The sequence below is a fragment of the Psammomys obesus genome, unplaced genomic scaffold, assembly GCF_907164565.1.
Source record: "Psammomys obesus unplaced genomic scaffold, mPsaObe1.curated_primary_1811, whole genome shotgun sequence".
Classification (NCBI taxonomy): Eukaryota; Metazoa; Chordata; class Mammalia; order Rodentia; family Muridae; genus Psammomys; species Psammomys obesus.
Genome location: NW_026596149.1, coordinates 4,245,392 through 4,268,491, shown reverse-complemented (window position 1 = coordinate 4,268,491; position 23,100 = coordinate 4,245,392). Strand labels below are relative to the sequence as shown.

General features: G+C 39.9%; 1 protein-coding gene across 2 annotated transcripts in view; it reads right to left on the bottom strand.

Annotated features, from left to right (window-relative positions):
- Positions 1–23,100, bottom strand: part of Nebl (nebulette) — a 365,083-nt gene that overhangs the window by 29,759 nt on the left and 312,224 nt on the right. Inside the window, exons 20-28 of one of the 2 annotated variants that reach the window (XM_055593781.1) lie at positions 22,040–22,150; positions 21,791–21,901; positions 19,581–19,685; positions 17,549–17,641; positions 11,880–11,972; positions 10,414–10,506; positions 8,916–9,008; positions 7,747–7,851; positions 6,655–6,826 (exon numbers count right to left, since the gene is read on the bottom strand). In XM_055593781.1, the coding sequence (XP_055449756.1) occupies positions 6,655–6,826; positions 7,747–7,851; positions 8,916–9,008; positions 10,414–10,506; positions 11,880–11,972; positions 17,549–17,641; positions 19,581–19,685; positions 21,791–21,901; positions 22,040–22,150 (976 nt within the window). The remainder of the gene's footprint in view (positions 1–6,654; positions 6,827–7,746; positions 7,852–8,915; positions 9,009–10,413; positions 10,507–11,879; positions 11,973–17,548; positions 17,642–19,580; positions 19,686–21,790; positions 21,902–22,039; positions 22,151–23,100) is intronic. The other variant, XM_055593780.1, reaches the window with a different exon arrangement.

Below are 23,100 nucleotides of genomic sequence, written 5' to 3'. Positions count from 1 at the left end.
GGCTTTGAAATACACCTCCAGTGTAATCCCTGAACTTTGCTGGTCTTGGTGACATTCAAATGAGTCAACTTCACAGCTTTGCAGTACTTTATTCAGTCAGAACCACTTTTCTTCCTCGAAGAAGGCTTTTTTGACACCAAGGTTAAATAGAATTGTTTCTCAACCATCCTGCCCCAACCCATTGGCTCATGTCACTGTTTATAATCATGTAGTATCAGTTCTGTGACTGTTTATTGTCAAAGGTCCCCCAACAGAGGCTATGCCCCATGGCAGGTCCCTGTCACTTTTGTTCACTGTGGAACATATTACAGATCCAAGGTCTTGGCTGGTACAGATGTACATTTTTTGTTTAATTTTTAAATAATTTTATACATTCACTTGTATCCCAGCTGTAGTCCACTCCCTCTTTCCCTCCCATCCTCCCCTCCCTCCCTCATCTCCTCCCTGCCCCCTTCCGAGTCCACTGAGAGGGGGTGTCCTCCTCTCCTTCCATCTGGCCCTAGCTTATCAGGTATCTTATCTGTGGCCTAGCAAGGCTGCTCCTCCCTCAGGGGAGAGGGGAAGCTCATGAGTTCATGTACATTTAATGAGTAGGTGGGCGAATGGGTGAGTGCTGCGTTGTTTGCACACATGAGATACAAGAGTCACCACTGAAACAAACACCCTGTGGTAAGACAGTAACTCCAGGATGCGTAAGTGAGTAATGGTAAACGCCAATGACCACAGCTAGGTCCTACATTTGTCTCTGGTGCTGATCTTGTCAAGTATCAGCAAGTACATCCAGAACTTTGAAAACCACAAAAAGAAAAGTCAATATCTCCCACTCAAAAAGAAGAAAAAGAATTACAGAAGTTACGGAACTCTTCATGATTGAGCCAGACCCAAAGGAAAGAGACCAACATGCATTCTATCTACAATAAAGCAAAAATAGTTTGTAATTGTTTCTTTGGGATTTCATAAACAGGGAGCTGGGCATGCTCTCACAGGCAGCAGCCATCTTAGTACTCGAGACACTAGGCAGGAGGACTACAAGCTGAGACCTGTCTGGGCTCATATATAGCAAGATTCTATCTTGAAAAACGTGTATGAAAGGGAGTCTCCTACATCCCAACACCCTCCAGCACTCTCAGGCCAGACTGAGTTTACAATTCACCTGTAAACAGTAGGACTGCTTCTGTATTCATTAGTGTTACTGTGATAGATACAAAGACTTGATCATAAGAACTATCCTTGGAACTGATACTTATTTTCGCCAGGTAGACAACTATTTCAAACTCCTGCCTAGAGACTTTAGCAATCTGATCTCTGAAAAGAAAACTCAGGATTTGAGCTGCCCCCTTGCCTTCCCAGAGTACTAAGTTTTGCCTCTAGTAACAGCTTTCTCAGCAGCGGCCACCAGTTAACATCCTAATGGAATTCAATAAAAATTCTAGAAGCCATCTACTAGCATGAATTCAGAAAAAACAAGCACAGAAAAATGAGCAGAGTTCACAATAATGATTCTCAGTATCAACAATATTTTCTACTTAAAAAAAAAAAAGAATTGTACATCCCAAGTAGTCCACGCCTTTTCTTTTTGACAAGCTCTAACTCAGTATTTAAACACACACCAATGTATAGCACTCTCTCAAGCACTCAAATGTTACTGTAAGATCGATTTCCCCCAACGGAAACCATACAGAAGTGACACAGAACTCTGGTGTCTACCAAGCCTGCGCAGATCCGCAACACACCCTCCAGTCAGGCACGTATGTAGCAAATCCAGGACTTTTTGTTGTTATAAATATATTACATGGACAATAGTCAAACATGCAAAACTTCAAATTAGTAGCTTTAAGTATAAGAGTTTTAACTTTCCAAACTTAGAGTTAAAATTTCCAATATACCCGAGCTATTTGTGCAAAGGTGAAAGAATGTAAAACACACACTGGTGCACATCTGAGAAGTGAGCTAATTCTGAATGGCTGCACTTTGGTACCTTCTTCTTCAGATGGTCTTGTTACCTCACTGCAGCAGGAAAAGCTGGGGTAGAGCTCAGAGATCTCGGACTTGTCATCTCCCAGACCTGTACCAAAAGTGCTGCCAGAATGAGAGCGAGACAGGTGTCTCTGGTACTGACTCGCCTTTTCTACATCAGAGGGAGAACAGTCAGACACAGGAATGAGTGGTTTATACAACAGACAAATTCCTTAAATGTTTCACAGGAAAGCAAAAACAAACCCCAATTAAACAATAACCCCGCATCTCTATCCTAAGGTTCTAGTCAACTATCCCAGACTTCGCATGACCTGCTTCACATGCAAACAGCACATGAAAGACATTTCCTCTCACTTAATCTGGCTTTATTAAGAGACATAAAGGATAGTGGATGGACAATAACTAAGCAAGCATCGGGAAAGCATTCTTTAAAAGCAAACCTTTGCTTTATACACTCTTGCTTTCAAGTAGCCCTATGCATATAGTATTCACATTTTGTTTCTTTTGAAACTATGAAGTTGGGTAGTAATTTTGAGACCATATTTGTTAAATATGGCTTAAAAGTCTACATGTTTAATCGTGCTGTCGCTACACCAAATCATTCATTTTCCCCTTTTAGCGACATACATGTCATCTAAACTCGGTCAGGTAAGTCCCCATGAGAACTACTCATTTTATAACACATAAGAATTTAGAGATAAATGCTAAATACCTGAAGGTTTAATTTGAAAGCATACATGACGCTGCAGAGAAACCTTTCTATTGTACTGTGTAATTTTTGAAACCTGACTCTAAAATATTGTAACACTTTATTTCATGAAACAAATCTCCTTTTTGTCCCAGAAGCTCTTTGCAATCCAAATAACAAGATATGTACTCCCAGAAAGCCTATAGAATCATATTTACCAATGAAAGGCAAATGTAAGTATACCCTAAACACCATTTTAAATGAATCTAGGACAAACTAATGTAGGATTTATTTCCAAGCTCCTTTGTAAGTTTTGCTTTCATAAATAACTAATGTTATTTTAAAGTGATATAGTACATTTCTTGGGTTTTCTGAATTCTCAACTTTAAATTGACACAGCATGTTTACCACATGATTCATCATGATTAACTTTCAGGACAAAGCTCAGGGAAACAGAGAGGAACTCAAACAGTACCAGAGAGCATATGGAGACTTCTAGACTGAATATTGTCCTCCAGGGGGTCAATGTCGAAGATGGAGCCAGGATCTGTGCGCCACACTTTGAGGTCTTTCACCAAAAGGAAGAAACCAAGAGATCAAGAGGGAACTTTGGGCCCCCATCACGGCAGTCACTCAGGCAAAGGCAACACACTGAAGGCAGCCCACAGTCCCAGCAGTATACCGTAGAGCTCAGAAATGGAGAAGGGGTTGGGGGCATGTCACAGGTAGCTCCCAAGGAAAGTTTGACACCAAATCTGAGCAGCATGGCTTCTTCACTGCCCAGCATAGATGGCAACATAAAGCAACCATGACTCCACCCAAGGCAGGTTGACACAAAGCCCCAACACTCCTTGCTCCACCCAAGACCAGTCAACATCTGCTTAAAATTTCTAAGGACACCTGAGTATTCATGGGAAACACTGAAAGGATTTTGCTTAAAGTCCTTCTTTCCCTGTAACAGGAAAGAATGCTGGAAATGTAAATGAGTGGCAGGTCCAGTTTTCTTTCAAAGTGTGAGTCTGTGGGAACAAATAAAGCCATATAGGACACATTTATCACCAATTCTGTAGGAAGGATTCTAAAAAGGAACCATGAGGGATGGAGGACAGAGGTGTGAGTAACAATGATTTCTGCCTTCGGTGCCGTAGATTAGCTTGTTTCTGGGTTCAGTGGCATACTATGGACAGAGTTCGTTTCTTAAGTGTCCCCCAAAGATCCATGTAGTGCAGCCCTCTTCATTAGCCTGTGGCATTATTCAAAGTGGTGGAAACTTTAAGAGGTGATCACTGGTAGGAGAAAGTGAGATAACTGGGGAAGTTCCCTTTAAGAATATCTTGGGACAAGCCTACCCAGCCTCCTTTGCTTCCCAGTGGCTGTCTCCCTCTGTCACACTCTGCTGGCCATGATGTGACACTGCCACAGATCCAAAAAATAGAGCCACATGACTCTGGGCTAAAACTTCACACTGTTAGCCAAATTAACTCATTTCTCTTTTAAGATGATTTTGCAAATATTTTTCCCAATGACAGACATCTGACTAGTAGACGTGGAGACCCTTGCTGCAGGCAAAATTCAAATTTAATAATCTCTGAGTGTATGTGTTGTTACAATTGTTGGACCTAAGAGGGCTGTGTAGTGATAACAACTGGAAAATAAGTTCCCAGCTATGACATAAATAAAGTGAGGTTAAAACAACATATTTAGCGAACCAAAAGCAAAGGCTTTCTTACCAATTATATACTGTTGACTAATGCCAAGCACTATTCTCTATTATGGCATATCTCATTAAGCATCATATATACTTCTGCAGCACTGATGCTATTACCATTTCATTGGTGAAGAACCTGAGGCTCAGACAGGTTGAGTAACTTTGCCAAGTTCATCCAGTTGGGAAGCAGTATGTACTTGTATTTCCATACATGGAAGAGGCCCTAGCTCACTGGGAAGTTTAGTATTGGTTAAATGTACTTCATTTTATCATTTCATAAGTGAGCTTTCATGGACACTGATTTTTTCCATATGAAAAAATAAACTGACTTCTGGATTACCCAGCAAAGAAATAATTTTTAGTTATAAATCTCATATTTAAAAAGTACTGATAACTGCTATTGCAAACTCTGAGAGCCCTGTCTCAACAGTTTCATCATTTTTAGCAATGATTTCACTATCATTCTTGGTCCCTGATGATTGTAAGACCCCAGGATAAAATGAATCATACCACTCTCTCTGATGAGTTATTAGCACAAATCAATGAAACTCACTACTTCTGCATTATTCTTACTGAAAACATCACAATTCATCCATCCATCTTACTATGACCCCAGTAAGTAATCAACCCAGAAGGATGAGTAAAGCCTGCAGAGAGGTCTGGAGTGTTTCTTTGGAAAATACACAGTTTCGCTTTGGTAATGATCCAAGTCACTTGGGGCTCTGATAGCACTCTTGCTTTATACTGCTGCTCTATTAAAGACATGCTTCCCCACCTAACTCACCTTTCTGTACCCTTTCCCTGCTATTATCCTCAAGCAGAAGCTCTTCTTCCCTAAGAGAGAAGTAACCTAACAGTGAGGTTCCTGAGAAATATATACCATGTGTGGTGGTTTGAATAAGCATGGCCTCCATAGACTCGTGTATTTGAATGCGTGGTCCATAGGGAATGGCACTATTAGGAGGTGTGGCCTTGTTGGAGGAAGTGTGTCACTGTGAGGCGGGCTTTGAGGTCTCCTATGCTCAAGCTATGCTCAAGGTGGCACACACTCTCCTTCTGCTGCCTATTGATCAATCTACAGAGCACCATGTCTGCCTGCACACTGCCATGCTTCCAGCCATGATGATCATTCAGACTAAACCTCTGAAACTGTAAACCAGTCCCAATTAAATGTTTTTCTTTATAAGAGCTGTCATGTCATGGTGTCTCTTCACAGCAATAGAAACCCAAACTAAAACACCACAGTTGCCAAAAGCTCTCTGACTGGGATGGCTTGCATTGTCAATTTGATAGTGTCTATAATCTCTGTGGAAGCAAATATCGAGACCCCTGAGGGGTTAGGTCAACTGAAGTGGGAGGACCCACCCTACCACAGGTGGCGCTGTTCTATAAGTTGTGACCCTGGACAGTATAAAAAGGAGAAAATGAGCTGAACACAAATACCCATCACTCCCTGCTTCTTAGACGGGGAAGCAGTGTGACCAGCTGCCTCAGCTACCCCCACTATAATGTTGTGAGATAGACTGTGCCCTCGAACTGTGGACCAAACCAAATCCTTCCTTAAGTTTCTTTATGTGTTTTGTCACAGCAATGGTGAAAATAATGGCATAGTTGAAGTAAATATAAAAATTCAGAGACTAACTATATATATACATTTTTATAAAGCAAGGCTAAACTTTTGATCTATACTGAAATTCAACGATTTTTTTTCCTTTCCAGCCTGCTTATACTTCAGTCTGATTTCCACTGATATCTCAAGCCACATTCCCTAGGATTCTCCTGGACTGAATGTAAGGAAAAGACACATGAAGAGAGGGTTCCTCTATAAATAATGGGGCTTTCATGTAGCCCTCAAATATCCTAGTTTAGAAACACTATTCAAAACCACAAATGACTCCTGTTAAGACTCTCTGTTTAATGACAAAAGGTCATAAGTGGGAAATGACTAATTCTGTCTCCCATGTACACAATGTCTCCAGTGTAACACTTCTACCAAGTACACAAGCTAAAGGAAGCAAAATGTTCAACCTTTGTAACCACCTCTCTCTGGGATGCTACTGTTTAACAAGGCAATATTAAACAGAACTTTTGAGAAAAGAGAATATTGGCAATGTTATTTTCTGAACACCCTGGATCCCTTTCATCACAGAGAGAAAGCATTCTGCCTGTGATCTTCTTAGAATTTACATCAAGCCGGTGAAGTGAGATGAATACAGAAGATAGTTCTAGAGTAGGCAAAACCTTTTGACCACACATGCCCTCAAGAAGACCAGACGCTCACCAACAATGATCCCTGGTCTTCTGTCCATCTCCACAGCATGGGGCTGGACACCCTTATAGGCAGCATCGCTCACAACCTGGGTGTTCTTCCTCACCCTCTCCGTCACAGGGTCGTCCACGACAGGAGTGAAGCCCCTTCCCTTTGTCTTCTCAAAATCTTCATGGTATTTAACCTGAAAGAGAAAAACTATTATTAATGTAAGCCGAAATTCCTGATCATCTCACAATGTTTTTAAAATAACAGGTCACATGAAGCACATCTGGATTATTACGTATAACAAATACAATATAGTGTGATTTAATATATGTTCCCAAATAGTCCAAAAACAATGGCGGAAATCAGTGCTGATATTTTATATTTTTAAACACTATAAATAGTATCTCCTTTAAATGGTATGTAAACCTGTACATCAGTAGAATATAAATGACAATTACTTTAAAACATTAGTTACTTCCTAAAACGCACAATTTAACTACAGATTGACTTCCTATCTTTTCACCTTCAATATGCAATAGTGATATTGTTTGGGTAACAGTGCTATCAGATTAAGAAAGTTCTCTATGTTCTATAAAATTTTATATATAATTACAAACAGTTATGTATATTATAAAAATACATTCTTTTCATGTTCTGAAATTCAAAGGGGGCAATAATTATACCACATTGAAATTATATTATCTTGAACTAAACACTTTAAGTGGGTGGACTTCATGAAAAAAAAAAAAAACTTACAACATGAAACAGTTTTGAAACACACTAAAAAATATTCTTTAAAATGTGTAAATATACCAAAATCTGTCTTTAGATTAAGTGAAAAACAAAGTCTAGGAAAATATCATTCACAATATGCATTTATAGTAGCACAATTAGAAATAAGAGCACGCCAAAAATCGCTGAGGGGAAATTATTTTATTAGATAATATTTTCATTACATTTCAGTGCAACTCGAGCCTTAATGAGCGCCGAGGGCTCATTCACATTCCCATGCTTTGTTAGTTGTGCAGATTACTAGTGAGCTAATGCCATCCAAACACGGGTCTTGCCATTCCTTAGTATGTTTTAGTCACGGAGACATGATCTGTCGCATCCTACCATGGAAGCATGATTTTGTGCTTCTTTAACATGTCTCAAAGCAGGTGTGTCTACGATCAGACACGGTCTACCTTTCATTTGTTTGTGTTCCTGAGTGTATTTCACCTGCAAGAGAAACAGGAGGCAACCATATAACTGGATTTGCATAACTTTAAAAAAGCTTTTCAAATGGGTGAATCACATGAACCTACTCAACACTTCCCAGCTAACTTTTCCTTCAGTGGATTACATTTGGTTCCACAAGAGTCACCTAAGATGACACTCTTGATGATTTCCTTAAAAGTGACTGTATGAACGACTTAAGTCTGTCAACAGGAAACAAACGTGTGTCCAGCACTCAGTGAAAACACTTAGCACGTTTAAAGAGGCAAATAATGCTTGAGGTAGAACCTGAACACATTTCCTCTTTCTAGGTAATTTTCTGCTCTCAGTGTTGAGAAAACACTGATGTCTTCTGATTTCCTTTATTTTTCCCTCCCTAGAGAATGAGGGACAACCAGGAACAAATCTGTGTTTTCTTTTGAGCAGCTACACCTTGAAGACAATTGATGCCGAACATGCCCAATATCTCTGGGCAGAATGGCTGTAAGAGAGATGTCAGTCATGAATCTGAATCCCAAATGCTGACCCCAAGGCATGGCGATCCTGCAGCTGTGCTGTGAGCAGGGCCCTGACACTCAGCTCTGCAGGCCTCGGAGGGAATCCTGCCGTGGAGTCTGGGATCATAAGGCAATGAACACTCACTGCAAACAGCTTTCCTGACGGAACTTTATATCAATGCACTAAATCTTTTTATGGTCTGTATTCTTATTTTGAATTGCTAATTTTTAAACTCATCTTTGTAGAAAGCACTCGTGATCAGTGAAGTACAGCAGTGAAATTACATTTTTAACTTATACATCAAAGACAGTCAGATTCAAAGATTCTGGTTAAAGTAACATGAGGCCACTCCTTAAATAAACTACAGCTATAACTAGCTGTCCCACCAGGGAATATTGATGAGGGATTGTGCAATAATGTTAATTACATGGTGAAAGCTTTTGGAATTCATCTGTAATAGCATATGTGTTTATTGGAAATAAATTTTATTCTTAAGACAATAAACAATGCAAGTAAATTATAAAGGATACATCCTTAGCGATGGTCCAAAATGAATTAAAACCACTTGCCGAGCTAATATTTTCTTGATTCTTCTTTACTCTTTCCATTTCAGGAGTTACGCTTAAAGCTGTAGCCCTTCCCAGTTGACCTTTATAATAAACCTACCATTTCAGAGAAGAAAAATAGAGGATTGTGAATCACTTCAGAAAAAAAAGGAGAAAAAGAAGAATCATGTCATATTTAATTTTAAAGGGCTAGCCAAGGAAGGGAACTCATTAAAACAAAGGAGAAAGTGGGGAGAGGGCGGAAGAGGGGACTTAAAATGCTTTCATCTTCAAGCATCTATTTCATTTTGGCATGGCAGCGTACCTTTTCCCAATCACTGTGGATAGGCTCAAATATATCACCAGTAAGCCGCAGTGAGCCTTTAATCACGATGGGCAAGAGAAGAAATGTTTTGTGGATATTACAAGTCTTCTTTGAATAGAATGGTATTTCAGAGTTGTGTTTTATCAGAAATTAATTACAGCAGGGCCTTGAAAGGCTTTCTCTCAGTAGGTGACAATGGCAAGCCATGTAAAGAGAGCACGCCTCCCTATATTCCATCATCCTTCTCCCTAACTACATTCTTTCTTTAGAGTAATTGAGTCCCATCAAGTACAGCTAGAAAGGAATGAGCACTCCTCCTCTAAAAACAGATAGCTGTTAGTATGTAATGACAACCTGCCTTTGGGTCATAAACTGGCCAGCTGGCTTTATGAGTTGGAGGAATAAATGATTTCTTTGAAGACAGTAGATTTCTGAATTTCCTCTTCTAAAGAATCCATTTCGTATGTTAATGATTTCCTAAGAGGATGCTCTCAGTGAACTCTGGGTGGGTTATATAAACAGAGGGATCTAGAATAGTCCGTGAGACTAAGTAAAAATGCTGCCTTGGGCTAAGTACCCATTAACTGCTCCATTTCACATGATTTATTCAGTCAACCACATATACTTCACCATTTCCCCCCAGAAACATAGTAGTAATCATCATGAATGAGAGAAAGGGCTCAGAGGGGTGAGACAAACAAGAACTCAGGCAGGTAGGAAGACTGCAGGACTAAGATGGCAGGAACTACCTTGCCTTGCTTAGGGAACCACAGCAATGAGCAGCATGAAAATGAGATGAGAAGAACATGCCACAAATTGCAGGACAGTCAACACAGTACAGGACTATGAGTCCTGTAGCAGCTGCCACACTGACACTGTCCTCAGAAGAAGCTGCTGGTCAACTCAGATAGGAAAATTCTCTAATTTCTTTAAGGTTCTCAACCTTCTTAGTGCTGAAACCTTTTAATACAGTTCCTCATGCTGTGGTGACCCACAACCATAAAATTATTTTGGTGCTACTTCATAACTGTAATTTTGCTACTGTTATGAACTGTAATATAAATATCTGATATGCAGCTTCTGCTGAGGCCGCAACAACAAGCTGAGAACCACCGCTCTACTATAATTCTCTTATCTGCATATTAACACATTCGATAGCATTAAAAAAAACAATGATAAATACTAAGACGTTCACACATTGCTGATATTCTTCTGGTTTTCTTTCACTCTCTTCAGCTCTGGCAGATCCGAAATGGAAGTTGCTTGCTTTACCTCTCCTTTGTATTTGACCTATAGAGGATATATAAGATTTTTAATAAACAGTATAGAGGGTTCTAAGTGACTACAACAAAGGATGGGGCTTAAATCCACTCTTGCTTTTTACACATGGACTTTCACAGTGGTCTCCTGATGACTCAACTCCAGGGATCAAGAAGTTGGTTATGTTGCTTAAAAGGAGATCCACAGCCAGGTGGCGCTGCACACCTTTAATCCCAGCACTTAGGAGACAGAGGCAGGAGGATCACTAAGTTAGAAACCAACCTGATCTACAGAGCAAGTTCCGGGACAGACAGAGCTGCACCCAGAAACCCTGTCTTGAAAAATAAAACAAAACAACAACAACAAAAGCTTTAAAAAAAGAGGGTGGGATGAGGGGGATACCTTTAGTAAATGGGCTATTCAGTGACAGAATGAAACCACAAAAAACTAGAATGAAGTCCCTGTGGCAGGCTGGTAAGGTGCTTTAATCTGTTTCTGGCCCTCAGGTTTCCACCTTTAAAATGTCCCTGACTTCTTCCACCTTCAGAGGTATTTAAGATAAACTATATTGACCTTGATTTTCCTTCTCCACTTGGGAGCACTTAATTTAAAGTCTTTCAAAGAGAGGATATTCTCACTATTGGGGAAAGTTTCATAAAAGGGTTCACAAAAGTAAAAGGAAACTACTTAGGATTACCCTAAAGAGATTTCTAAATTCCAGGACAACTGAGTTCAAGTCCCAGCTTTGCCCTTATTTGCCTTGGCTCTTTGCCATGGTCTCTGACTCCTCAAAATTCAGTTTTTTACATCCATCAGTCAAGGAAATGAATAATGCTAAGCTCAGGAGCTAACATATGATATTAAAAAAAGAGCTAGCCCAGAACAGAGGTCCCTGTCCATTGTTAACTACAATAGATGATTACAATAGATTATTAAGTGACTGGCTGATGTCTTCCATTTCCTTCATTAGGTACCTGGCCTTGTACTATGCCCTAGAGTACCAGACAACCCAAGTCTTCCCTTGCCTTATCTCTAATATTGTTTTCCCTCCCAATACATAAGCCACCCTACTTCCCAGCTTCACACACACACACACACACACACACACACGCACACACACACACACACACACACACATTTAGAGATGTAGCAGTAAACTAAAAGAAAAAGATGTAGTTCTTGTGGATCCTCGTGTCCTGAGTGTTTGATGAAGACCTTTTGAGTAAGAAGGCATGATGCAAACTTCCTGATCCACACAAGAGTAATACTTCATGCTCTTCAGTGTGTTGATGTGGAAATAATGCCCAAAGGGCATTCCGGATTTACTGATTCACAGAAAGCATTTTTTAAAAATAAAAATCCAGCATGTTAGATAAAATATAAAAGAAAACAGAATGACTTGCCGCACTCAGCTGCTCCTGGTTCCTCCTCACTCTCTCTATCTCTGGGGTCGTGTTTACCGGAGTGGCCTTATAGTTTTGATCTTTATACTGGAACTGGGGAACAAAGCATAAGACAGTTGGAATCACGAGAAACAAATGTGTACCTCTGGGACATACTAAAGGAAATATCATGTGCCACAGATCATTCAAACTTATCTTTTTTCCCTCATATAACAATAGCCTTTTTAAAATGTTTAATTTTTTCATATACTGTACTTTGATCATATTCTTCTCCCCCTCATACCTCCCAAATATTCCCCACCTCCCTACCTATCCAACTTCATTTCTCTCTCAAAAAAGGAAAAAAAAAAAAGAAAGACTCCCCCAGAAAAAGCAGTAAGACTAAAAATACCAAAACAAAGTGCCCACATACAAAACAACAACATGTGTCCTGGAGTCCGGCCTAGAGTGCGGCTGATATTCCATTACACAAGGCTGATTCTCCCCCTCTCAGCAGGCATCAGTTGCAAACACCTTATTCGGTAGGACTTTGTGTCCATTTCTTCCATGCTTCATCTTTTTGAGAGAGAGACCATAGTCCTCAAACATTTCCTTGTTGAATGTTCTAAATTACTCCTTTCACTGCTAATCTTTACACTACATAATTTATTGATGGCTTCCTGATTTTTATTTCATCAGCGATAGGGAAATTATCCCTCTGTGAGTTTACCAGTTCCTGACATCAAAGTGATGTCTACTAAACTGCCGTCTTATATTTAAAATGCCTTATCCTCATCCTCATTTTAATAACAAGTTGTGTTAAGTGTAAAATAGACTCTTGCCACCCGCAGCATTGAGAAGGAAGGTCACAAAAATCCTATGCCTATTCTTCAGGGGCACATGGCCTCTGCTAATCTTCCTCACAGGGGCCTCAGGTTCTATCCTTACCAAGTTCCAGTGTTGGCTTATGACCTACTGCTATAGACAATGCCCTGGCTTACTGCATAGAGATCTTCTTTCTTAGCTGAGAGAAGGGATATGACTTCATTATCCATAGTGAACTGTGCCAGCAAGGCCACATCTCAAAAATTAAAGAAGCATCAAACAGAGAGTAATGGGTGGCGGGGGTGGTAGGGGGGCAGGGGGCAGAGGGGGTGGGAGGCAGGAGTGTCAGGGGGGCAGATCTGTTGAGAGTTTCTGACAGTTGCAGTAAAGATGGAAGAGAAAATCCTTTTGCAGGAAGCTATAGAGTGATAGTCAATGAGTTTTCAGAGTTTAAGTTCAGCCTTAGACATTGCACAGGCGTGCTCTTGAAATGAATGCTCTTATGAATGAGCATGAAAATGCAGAAAAACTAGAGAAGACTGGAAAATAAGTGGAAAAGGTTATATTTTTGACAAGGAACAACATTCTTTATACTGTTACTTGTGAGGGCATAGGTGAGGTCTCAGGACTGAATGATATAGTTTGGCATCTCATTTAATCATTATTGTTAGAAATATCATTCATGTTAGAGCTTGAACTAAAGATTTGTGGAGCAGCATTGCTGATAGCGAGAAACTACAGTGGCTGGTGAATGTAAACCCAGACATCAGACATTGTCCTGATTCTCCTATTCATCAATCTGTCATGTCTTTAAAGGCAGCATCTCTTTAATACTCTAAACTCTGTTTTATAGATGAGAATATTTTCTATATGACAGTCTATGAAAACCAAATAATATATGAAGTTCAAAGCTGGAATCAAATGTATCTGTCTGTCCTCTGTGGTCCACGGTCTCTCCATCACTGCACTGTTAACTAAACCTCCTGGATTCTGGTATCTGCAGCATGCCATGCCATGTAAACTCTATACATCTACACTATTACACTTATTTTTCTCAAATAAAGTTAAGAGTGCCGTTTCTATCACAAAAAGAAGACTAGCAACACTTTTTACCATCGTCCTGAACGTTAACGAGCCACACAACAGGCATTCTCCATAGGACAGCCTTATGATTAGTATTGCAATTCCTGTTCCACCATCGCCTCTGTCACCTCCCACCCAAATACTCATCACTTAAGGACTCTCAACTTGAATGGGCCTTGTATCATGAAAATACTTGGTTTCCCTACCAGGAAGGTCCTTTCTCAAAAAAGTCACCTGAATCATTCTTGAGTGTCTAACACAAGACTCCGGTGATGTTCCTTCTCCAAGACTGTTCCTCTGCCCTTGTGACATACTGTTCCGCATTTCCAGAACACTTTGCAAGAAATGTTACTACTTATGGTTTAAAAACATAGTACTTGTCAGGTACTCACAGAAACAGTACCTTCTCCACAAATACAAATTACTATGGCAGAATGTAAAACAATGCATAACAGCAGTTTCTGCCCTGTTTCCTCTGGAGACCTGGACTGCCCACAGCCCCACCCTCACCGCCTCTCTGGCTGAATTCCCCCACGGGCAAGAACAGAGTGGACCTTCAGTCACCAATGCCCAAGACGCACTTCACGGAGAGCACAAAGCAGTATGGAGTGTGACCTCCATCGCCAGGGAATGACACAGCACAGTGGCATTGCCTGTGATGGGATGACACCTGCACTCCCGTCATATACTGGTACTTCAATAACAGGAAAAACATTTAAGTCAGGATGATCGAGTTGATGGTGCTCCTCTTGTTCCCTGTAACCCCTTCACTCAGGAGCATCAGAAATGGGTGCTGCATATTCAATTCTTTCTTCAGATTTCACCTGAATGATTTCTTCTAAAATATCGATCATTTATTCTACCCAAAGCTTAAAACAGTTAAGAATTCTTTGATTGTCATTATTGTATAATTGAGGGTTTTTTCCCCAACATTATATTCCCTTTAGTAGGAAAACAGTTTCTTATATTGTTTGGTGCTTTTCTAGGTCCTTTGTTCTGAAGTGCAAATAAATTTGATGGATAGTGACACTTATCTGTCACTATAGGTGCCCTTCACTTAATGTAAACAAACACTGCTGTGACTATAAGCTTTACAACTAAGCACGTGTACAAAATATCTTGGAAATTATCATAATATAATGATTTATTATTTTCTATCTGTGAAGCAGTTCTATCTATTAATGTGTCAATTTTAACCTATTGTATATTTAAAGACAAAAATCAAATAACATTAACCTCAGAGTCTTGGCCAATATTGCACTTCTGACTGAGTGCACATAGGAAATCTCGAAGAGGAGGAAAGGAAATGCGGCTGCCATATAAGGGAAGAGCGGTGACAGGCTCTGAAAACATAGACCAGTGTGCCCTGTACATTCTGGAAAAGAACAGAGCCAGCGGTCAGGAAGAGGCCTCCACATGCACCCAGATCGTAAGGCACTGTGCTATGGCTTGACAGTGAAATGTTCCCCACAGGCTGGCTCATGTGTTTTTACACCCTCTGTCAGCTGATGGCAATATCTTGGGAGTCTCGGAAATGTATTCACGGGGACAGTAGCTGGGCCAGCTGAGGACTGCAGACTACAATAATAGGCACCCGGCTCTGGTTTCCTGGCTAGGCACTGAGATGTTACCACCAAATATTTCCCTGCTATGCAGTAGCCCACAGGCATGTATTCCCCATGATGGACTGTAGTCCCTCACACCATGAGCCAAAATAATATTCCCACCTTTAAGTGGCTTCCTGTCCAGTATTTACTCACACCATGCAAAGAGGTCACTAGCTCACACTCATTCCATCCATGAATTTCCTCTTAAGGTAGGAGGAAAACCAACTGTACAAATGATAATACAAGGTACAAGGGTTAATTAAGGAAACTAGTAAGATCTTCCTTTTCAGGTAACATTTTATAACTGAAACTCATAGAAGGCGGGACTCCAGGCAAAGAGAACCTACCTACGTAAGAACTGAAGTGCACATGACAAGTTAGCCAGGATTTAAATCTACACCAAGTAACTTTTAGAAATCACTCGGCAATGCTTAAAATTATTAAAGCTGAAATGGAGGCTGGCATGAGGCACTAGCCTTCAGGCAGCATCTGTTTTATGGTCGGTCTGTGGATTTAATGTGAGTGAAGATGCCAGTATCAACCCAGACCCAAAATAGTTAACTGCAAAGTTCACCGAGACAGGTTTCCTCTAAATTAAATTCAAAAACACATCTTAGCACAGAAAGTTAATAGCAAAAAGGCTTGTCCTCGGAGGTGGAAAATGTCGGGATGTTTAAATGTTAGTGAATCACCTCCTGGTTTGACAGATCAGGCTAATCTTGAAAGGCCAAGTTTCCATTTGAATATTAAGCAGGGGGTTATGGCCCAACCTCAGAAATACAGAACTACACATTTATTGATTGCTAGAAAAAGATCAAGGGAGGAGAGATGATACACTGTATTGTCTTATGTGATTTTGTTGAGGTGAAAAGCCCAACACAAATAGTAATGGGCATTTTTGTTTTTCAAGATTCTTTATAAAAAGCACAGTCATTTATTTTCCTGTAGGAGAATGACTAGACATCACACACACACTAGGACATTTATAACTGATTACACTGAGAGGTGCATTTCAGACATTGTCACCGCAAAGGCAAAGAATGGAACATTTTACACTTCTTTCCCAAACTAAGGTATCTGTCAGATTCAAGTGCTGCTTGATTTGGATTCCCATAAAACAGAACAAAATGTCGTTTTCCAGGTCATCTCTCTAGATGCTATATTCAGGAAGGGCTTCCTTTTTGTAGTGCAGAGATTTGAGTGTACTAGCATTCTGTACAATTTTTAGAATTTCATGTTAAAGTATTTATCACCTTGTCCCTCCTGGAATTCCAACAGGAACCACCACCCAGGCATATGCTCCAGACACCACCTTACTCTGAGTTAGCACTGATACATGTCATGAAAGCAGTTTTATTTGGTTGGCTTAAAGGAAAGTTCTGGAAGGTTGTGTCTCCAAGACCAGAGGTGAAGAGATGGATCAGGAAAGAAATGCTGAGGAAAGAATCAGTTTTCACAGCCACAAGAAGAAACTAAATACATGAACACACAGAGATGAACCCCACTCCTGGAAGGGTAAGAATTATCTGCTCGTCATGTCAACCAGTAAACGGGAGAAATTTTTCCTACAGCAGTAAATACCTCTCCTATCATTCCCCACAGTCAGACCCACAGTAGGGTAAGATCTTTTTACAATTTATACTCAAATAATGTGTTTTTCTTTGCTGAGTAAAGTAAAAGGAAAATAAGGCCAGGAAACAAAAATATAGCCAAACACCTGTGTCTGAGAAAGGCTCAGAAATGTGATTGACACAGGATGAAAATGACTTGGCACTACATTAAAAAGCAAATCTGTACCTTCACTTCAGCTACCAAATAAATGTACTAAGCCCTTTGATCATTTCATTGAAGTAAAATTCCTTTGCTCCAAGAGGTAGGACAATATTCAACGGACCCTTTCCCTGTAAAATGTAACACAGCTAAAATTCTGTTCTGAAAGATGAAATGTAATTCTGGATTTTATTAAAATGGCTCATGTCTTCATTACTGCTTTCTAGGTGAAATGAAATGGAGCTCCGGGTTCAAGGGGAGCAAAGTTTTCACTCTGGAAGGTAGACCTTTGATAGTTGATGACCTCATCTTTCAGGAAAGTGAAGAATAAAAGAAAAGAACTAAAAACATGCATGTAGCCCCTGTCCCTCTTGGCAATGATGCTGGATGCTATGGAGAACTTACAGAACTAATGTTGTGCTGGTTTTTCTTCACTCGTTCAGTCTCCGGAGTGTTCCTTAGGGATGTGCCAGCTCCTACACCGTCCTTATAGAACACCTTCACAGCAAGGAAAGGAAAGTAAGAGCTGTCAGCCTATCAGAATTCATGTCCTAGATCTGCCTGTTACAAAAGCAAGATTATTTCTCAGGTTTTATAGCAGTGTGAATGCTGGTTTATTTACAGGTAGCACAATACACGTATCGATGAGATAGTCCATTATGATAATAAATGCTAAATTTGGTTTCAGATCTTATAACCTTCTTGCCCAGTTAATACTTGTTCTGAGGCATAATGAGTACCTTAGCTGGGGGTAGATTATTTACCCTAAGAATCTAAATTGGCAACCTACAGTTTCCTATTTCAAATACAGATATATGGCACACTCATTTTTGAGAAAAAACAAACAAACAAACAAAAAAAAAAAAAGCACATGTCAGAGATTTTCGCTCAGCAGTTAGCATTTGATCCTAAACAAGGGAGGTTTCACACCACCGCTAATCTTCCAAATACAAAAGTCCTTCACTCTCTCACAGGAAAACACTAATTGTATCGCCAATATTAGCCTTGACTCACTTATTTTTCTCACCTTCCCCCTTCTCTCCACCCCTGACCTCTACTCCTTCCAAATACAAAGAAAAACAAAAACAAAAGTTTGCCAGAGAAAAGCAGCAGCCCTAGAAAGTCACATGAGGACAGAGTGATTCCCCTACAGACACTGGCTAATCCAGTGAGCCTCAGGAGTAGGGGTGACCTGAGGTGAAAGAGATGAAAATCGGGGATCACAAGAGGCCGGAGCAGCCATTTCTCTAATCTTTCCAGTGAGAACTGCCCATCTCTTGGAACAGCCCAGCCCATCTTAGGGAGATCCTACACTCACCAGACAGCCTGTCTGTCCAGAGTGAGCCAGCCAATTAATTAGGAAAAGGACAGCACTTCAGAAGTCCTCAATCTTAATGGCATTTGTTTTATTATTCCTTTTGATTAGACATGTGCTTAAATACTAAATGACTAAGACAATTCTATATTTGACTATATGATCCATTTGATAATTTCATCACAAAATTCAAGTTTATATATTTATCAATTAGCACAGACATACCTCCTTAATACAACACAGGCAATTCCTGTTCTTCAAAATAAAAAAAGAAAAGCTTGTGGGCTGAAATAGTAAGGCTTTAAGTATGCCCTCCATGCAAATTAAGTGAAAATCGACAGAAACGTTCATCTTCACAGTAAATCAGTGTAGAAGACTGATGCTTTTCCTAGGCTAAACTCCAGTCAACATTTGTCATTTGTACCTAATACAAAATTTGGATTTGAAATTCCAAAACAATTTTAACAATTAGAATTTATGAGAATAATTATTTTTATTTTGAAGAAATAGATTCATCTAATGGAAAAATGCAAGTAATACAGAAAAAATATCAGGCAATGAGGGAAAAAAACACTTACAAAATATAATATTTTAGAAGTGGGAGAATTGTTGCAATATATTTCAGAAGCTGAGCATTTGCTTAGCATGAACAGGAACCTGGATATAATTCCCAGAGTCACAAAAACAAAACAAACAAACCACAAAAAAACCAAACCATTAATTTCAACTCTGAGGGAAAAAAATACAAATTGGGCATCCCTCTGAAGACCAGGCTGGTCTTGAACTCACAGAGATCTGCCTGCCTCTGCATCCAAGTGCTAGGATTAAACCGAGCACCTCTGTGCCCAAACTGGGCATCCCTAACCAAAATATCTGAAAGTTAGACTTTCTGACAAGTGACTTGACCTCTGTGCTGTGTTTCCATCATAGCACAAGTGCACTAAAAATAATACATGGAGTTATTTTGGCTGTGTGAATAAAGGGTATATGAGCCATAAGTGACCTTTATGTTTAGACCTATGTCTCCTCCCCACTATAACTTATATACATGCAAACATTCCTAAATCCAAACAAAATCCGAAGTATGTCTGGCCCCAAGCTCTTCATACAGCAGCTACTCACGTTGCTAATGTTCTGTTGTGTCGTCTTGACTCTCTGGATTTCGGGAGTATCTGCCACAGTGGAATAGTTGGAAAGCATTTTCCCAGCTTCATCTTTATACTTTCTCTAGAAATAGAAAATCATTACAAAGTGAAAGCTCTGTGTGGTGGGAGGAGAAAGGGACATGGCGCTACCTTCAACTCTATCATACCATGTGGCAGTGACTCATAATCTAAGATTCAAAGTAGCTGTTGACACACCCACTAAAGTCAAGGGTGTTAGTAAGTGGTCTATCACAGCAGCCACCTTCCACAGAGCCTACCATGCTCATTCTGGTCCACTGAGATACCTCAGGGAGATCGACTTCTACGTCTTTCCTAAACTTGAGATCTACTCTTCTGTGGGCGAGCAAACTCGGACTCTGCCTGAGCATCTCTGGCATTGCTGACGTTACCCAGTTCTGCATATCTACCTTGTTGTGATTTCTGGATTGGTGTTTTGTTTGTTTGTTTGTTTGTTTGTTTACTGTTTTCGGTAAAGACTGTTTTTGTAGTTAAGATTATTAAGCATCTCAAGTTCCTCTCCAGTAAATGAGCTGCAATGAGCTCCTTTAACAAAGCCTGGGTTTATGTCATGATGTAACTGACATCGTTTTAAATACCCAACACACATTTATTTATTTAGTCAATCCCACAAACATCGTTATCAAATGGGGACACTGAGGCACCAGTCAGCAAGCATGGGAAGTGAGACCAACTCACTCTTGTTGGGGGGGGGGGACTGTGAAGCACACAGCCACTTGGCAAGCAGAGTGGGCACTGTGGCTGGTGAAGTGCCGCTGCCATTGTGCCCTTCCTCACAGACTCACACGTCCACTTGAGCATTCCGTGCACTTCCCTAAGGTCTGCGCTCAATCACACAACCCCTGTCTCCAAGTTCACTGTCTCCACACGGCATGAAGAAGGAGGGACAGAAACCTTTAAGACTATTCTAACTGCTGCACAGTCCTAGGTGACTGAGAAGCAGACAGCTCTCTCCACATTCCACTCCACCGTCTGATACTCCCTCCACAAACCAAATGATACTGACACTGACTGCCCTCCTTTAGCCAGAATTTGAACAAATGTGTCCAGTTCAGTTTGAAATTATTTCCATCACAAATTCCATTAGTCAGATTCAACTCCCTGCTTCTAGAACAATTTCATGTCGTTCGTTCTCCTCTGTTACTATTTCCACTGGAAAGTATTTTTCAGGTAATTTTATAGCAAAGATATGATTAAATAATGTGTATTTTCATCCAAATCAGATTTTCTAAGCAAGCTCTTCCTCTATAAATATTTCCTTTTGAGATATTATCTTTTTCTCATATTTATTTTTTTCAAAAGAAGCAGTGTATGTCTTCCCTTCATCATCACTGCCCACTGGGCTCCTCTTCCCCTTTCCAGCAGTGGCCTCCCTCACAGTCTCCTTTTCAACTCTCTTTCTTTCCTCTGTCTGTGCATATTTAAATCCATATTCTTCTTATGTGAGAAAACATGTGATATTTATTCTTCTGAGAATGTTCCCACCCTTATTCACACCTAGCTTTTTAAATTTTTTGGAGAATATGTGACATGTAGATTTGGCAAATAAATTTTACTAAGAACTCTTAGCTCCTCTCCTAATTTTTAGTTAATATTAATTTTCAGTTGATAATACAGTTTTCATTACTTTGTTTCATTGAGGGCAATTTAAAATATCATTCATTGTGAAATGGAAATAAAAGATTTTTAGAGTTATATTTCTGTTTTATGAGCAAATATTCAATGCAAGTATGCAACAGAGTTAAAAAAAAATAAGGTCACCAAGAACGGTGATGAATGCCTGTAATCCCAGATCTCAGGGAGGCAGAGGTAGGTGGATCTCTGTGAGTTCAAGGCCAGTCTGGTGTACAAAGCAAGTCCAGGACAGCCAAGGTTACACAGAAAAATCCTGTTTTGAACAAACCAACAAAGGTCAAATGTTCTTGGAGACCATGTGGGACTTTAGCACAGCACAATGGCCACTAAGCTGGCTCCATAGCCACTGTCCTTCTAAATAGGAATGCAAGTCAAGTTTCGTCATGGGGGTCAATAAAAATGCTCCAATGTTGAAGGCAATGTCTTCAGAAAGATGTCAGCCAAAAAGACTCTGGAAGTACACAGTGACAGGATTAGGGCACATTACTGCAAGCATCTTCATTGTCTACCAACCTGGCTGTAGATTTCAGATGCCCTCTTGGCTCGAAGCATATCTGGGATGTCCATATTCACTTGCATTCCCTTCCCCTTAATTTCATTCTCTAAGTCTTTCTTATATTGCTTCTAAAAGAACAGAAAATAATCTCAGCTCTTTGCATAACCTTCCAGGGTCATACAGCTATTTATGTGTTTTAACAGCAAAATGAGATGTGCACTCTTTCAGAGCCTTCGCCTGAGCCTTAGGGCTCACACCATCCTTACCTGGCTGGCCATCTCAGATGCCCTCTTAGCTCTCTGAACATCCAGAGTGTCTGTGCTGACCTGCATTCCTTTCCCTTTAATCTCTGTCTCCAGATCTCGTTTATAGTCTTTCTGTAGAAAATAAAACACACAGTGCTCTGCAATCATCTCAGAATGGTACTGAGAAAACATGATGTCATCAAGACTACATGTTCTGAAATTAAGCCTTTTTCTTTTATTTCTATATAACAAGATAGAAATGTGACATGCAGTAATGTATTTATACATAACCAGGAGGCTTTCTTTCTAAGCTGCATTAAGAAAAAGTACAGCAATAAATTGGGGAAATTTTTGTATTTCAATGATAAACTTGAAAATTTATTGGTGACTATATAATTCGGTTTGTGACTATCATTAAAGTGACTATAAAACTGTTGCTATTCTCCATTATTACAACTTACTACACTTCCATTCTAAACCATTGGGTTTATTTAGTATTTGCCCAAGTCTCTAACCCTATGGGGATCAAATAAACCATTCTACCCAATCCTTGGTTCTGCGTGGTTAGTTGAGGGGTGGGTGCAGCCCCTTTACTATAGAGAATATCAACACAGCCTTTCCTTTCCTTCCTAGATATGAATGACAACAGACACACCCTGATGGGGAACTGAGTCAGGAAGGCAAACAGAGTCATATGAGCCGTAAATGATGTATAACCTTTCAGAATGACGCTACACTCTGAAAAGGTATTACCAGGTAACCTCATCACTGTATGAACAAAACACCTTCAAACTTGGAAAGTTTAAAACAGCATATGATAACAGCTTTAGTCAGAAACAAAGATTATACTCACATTAAAATCACAACATGTGGTTTTTATGTTTTCCTCAAAACATTGGAAACACAAATATGCCAAGAAGAATATAGAGCAGTCCTACAGAAAATGTACTTCAAAAGTATTTATCATACCCTAGATTAACATGAAATGTGTTGTATTACAGGAATTAAGTGTATTGGGGTATGTCTGTGCATGCATGTGTGTGTGTGTGTGTGTGTGTGTGTGTGTGTGTGTGTGTGTGTGT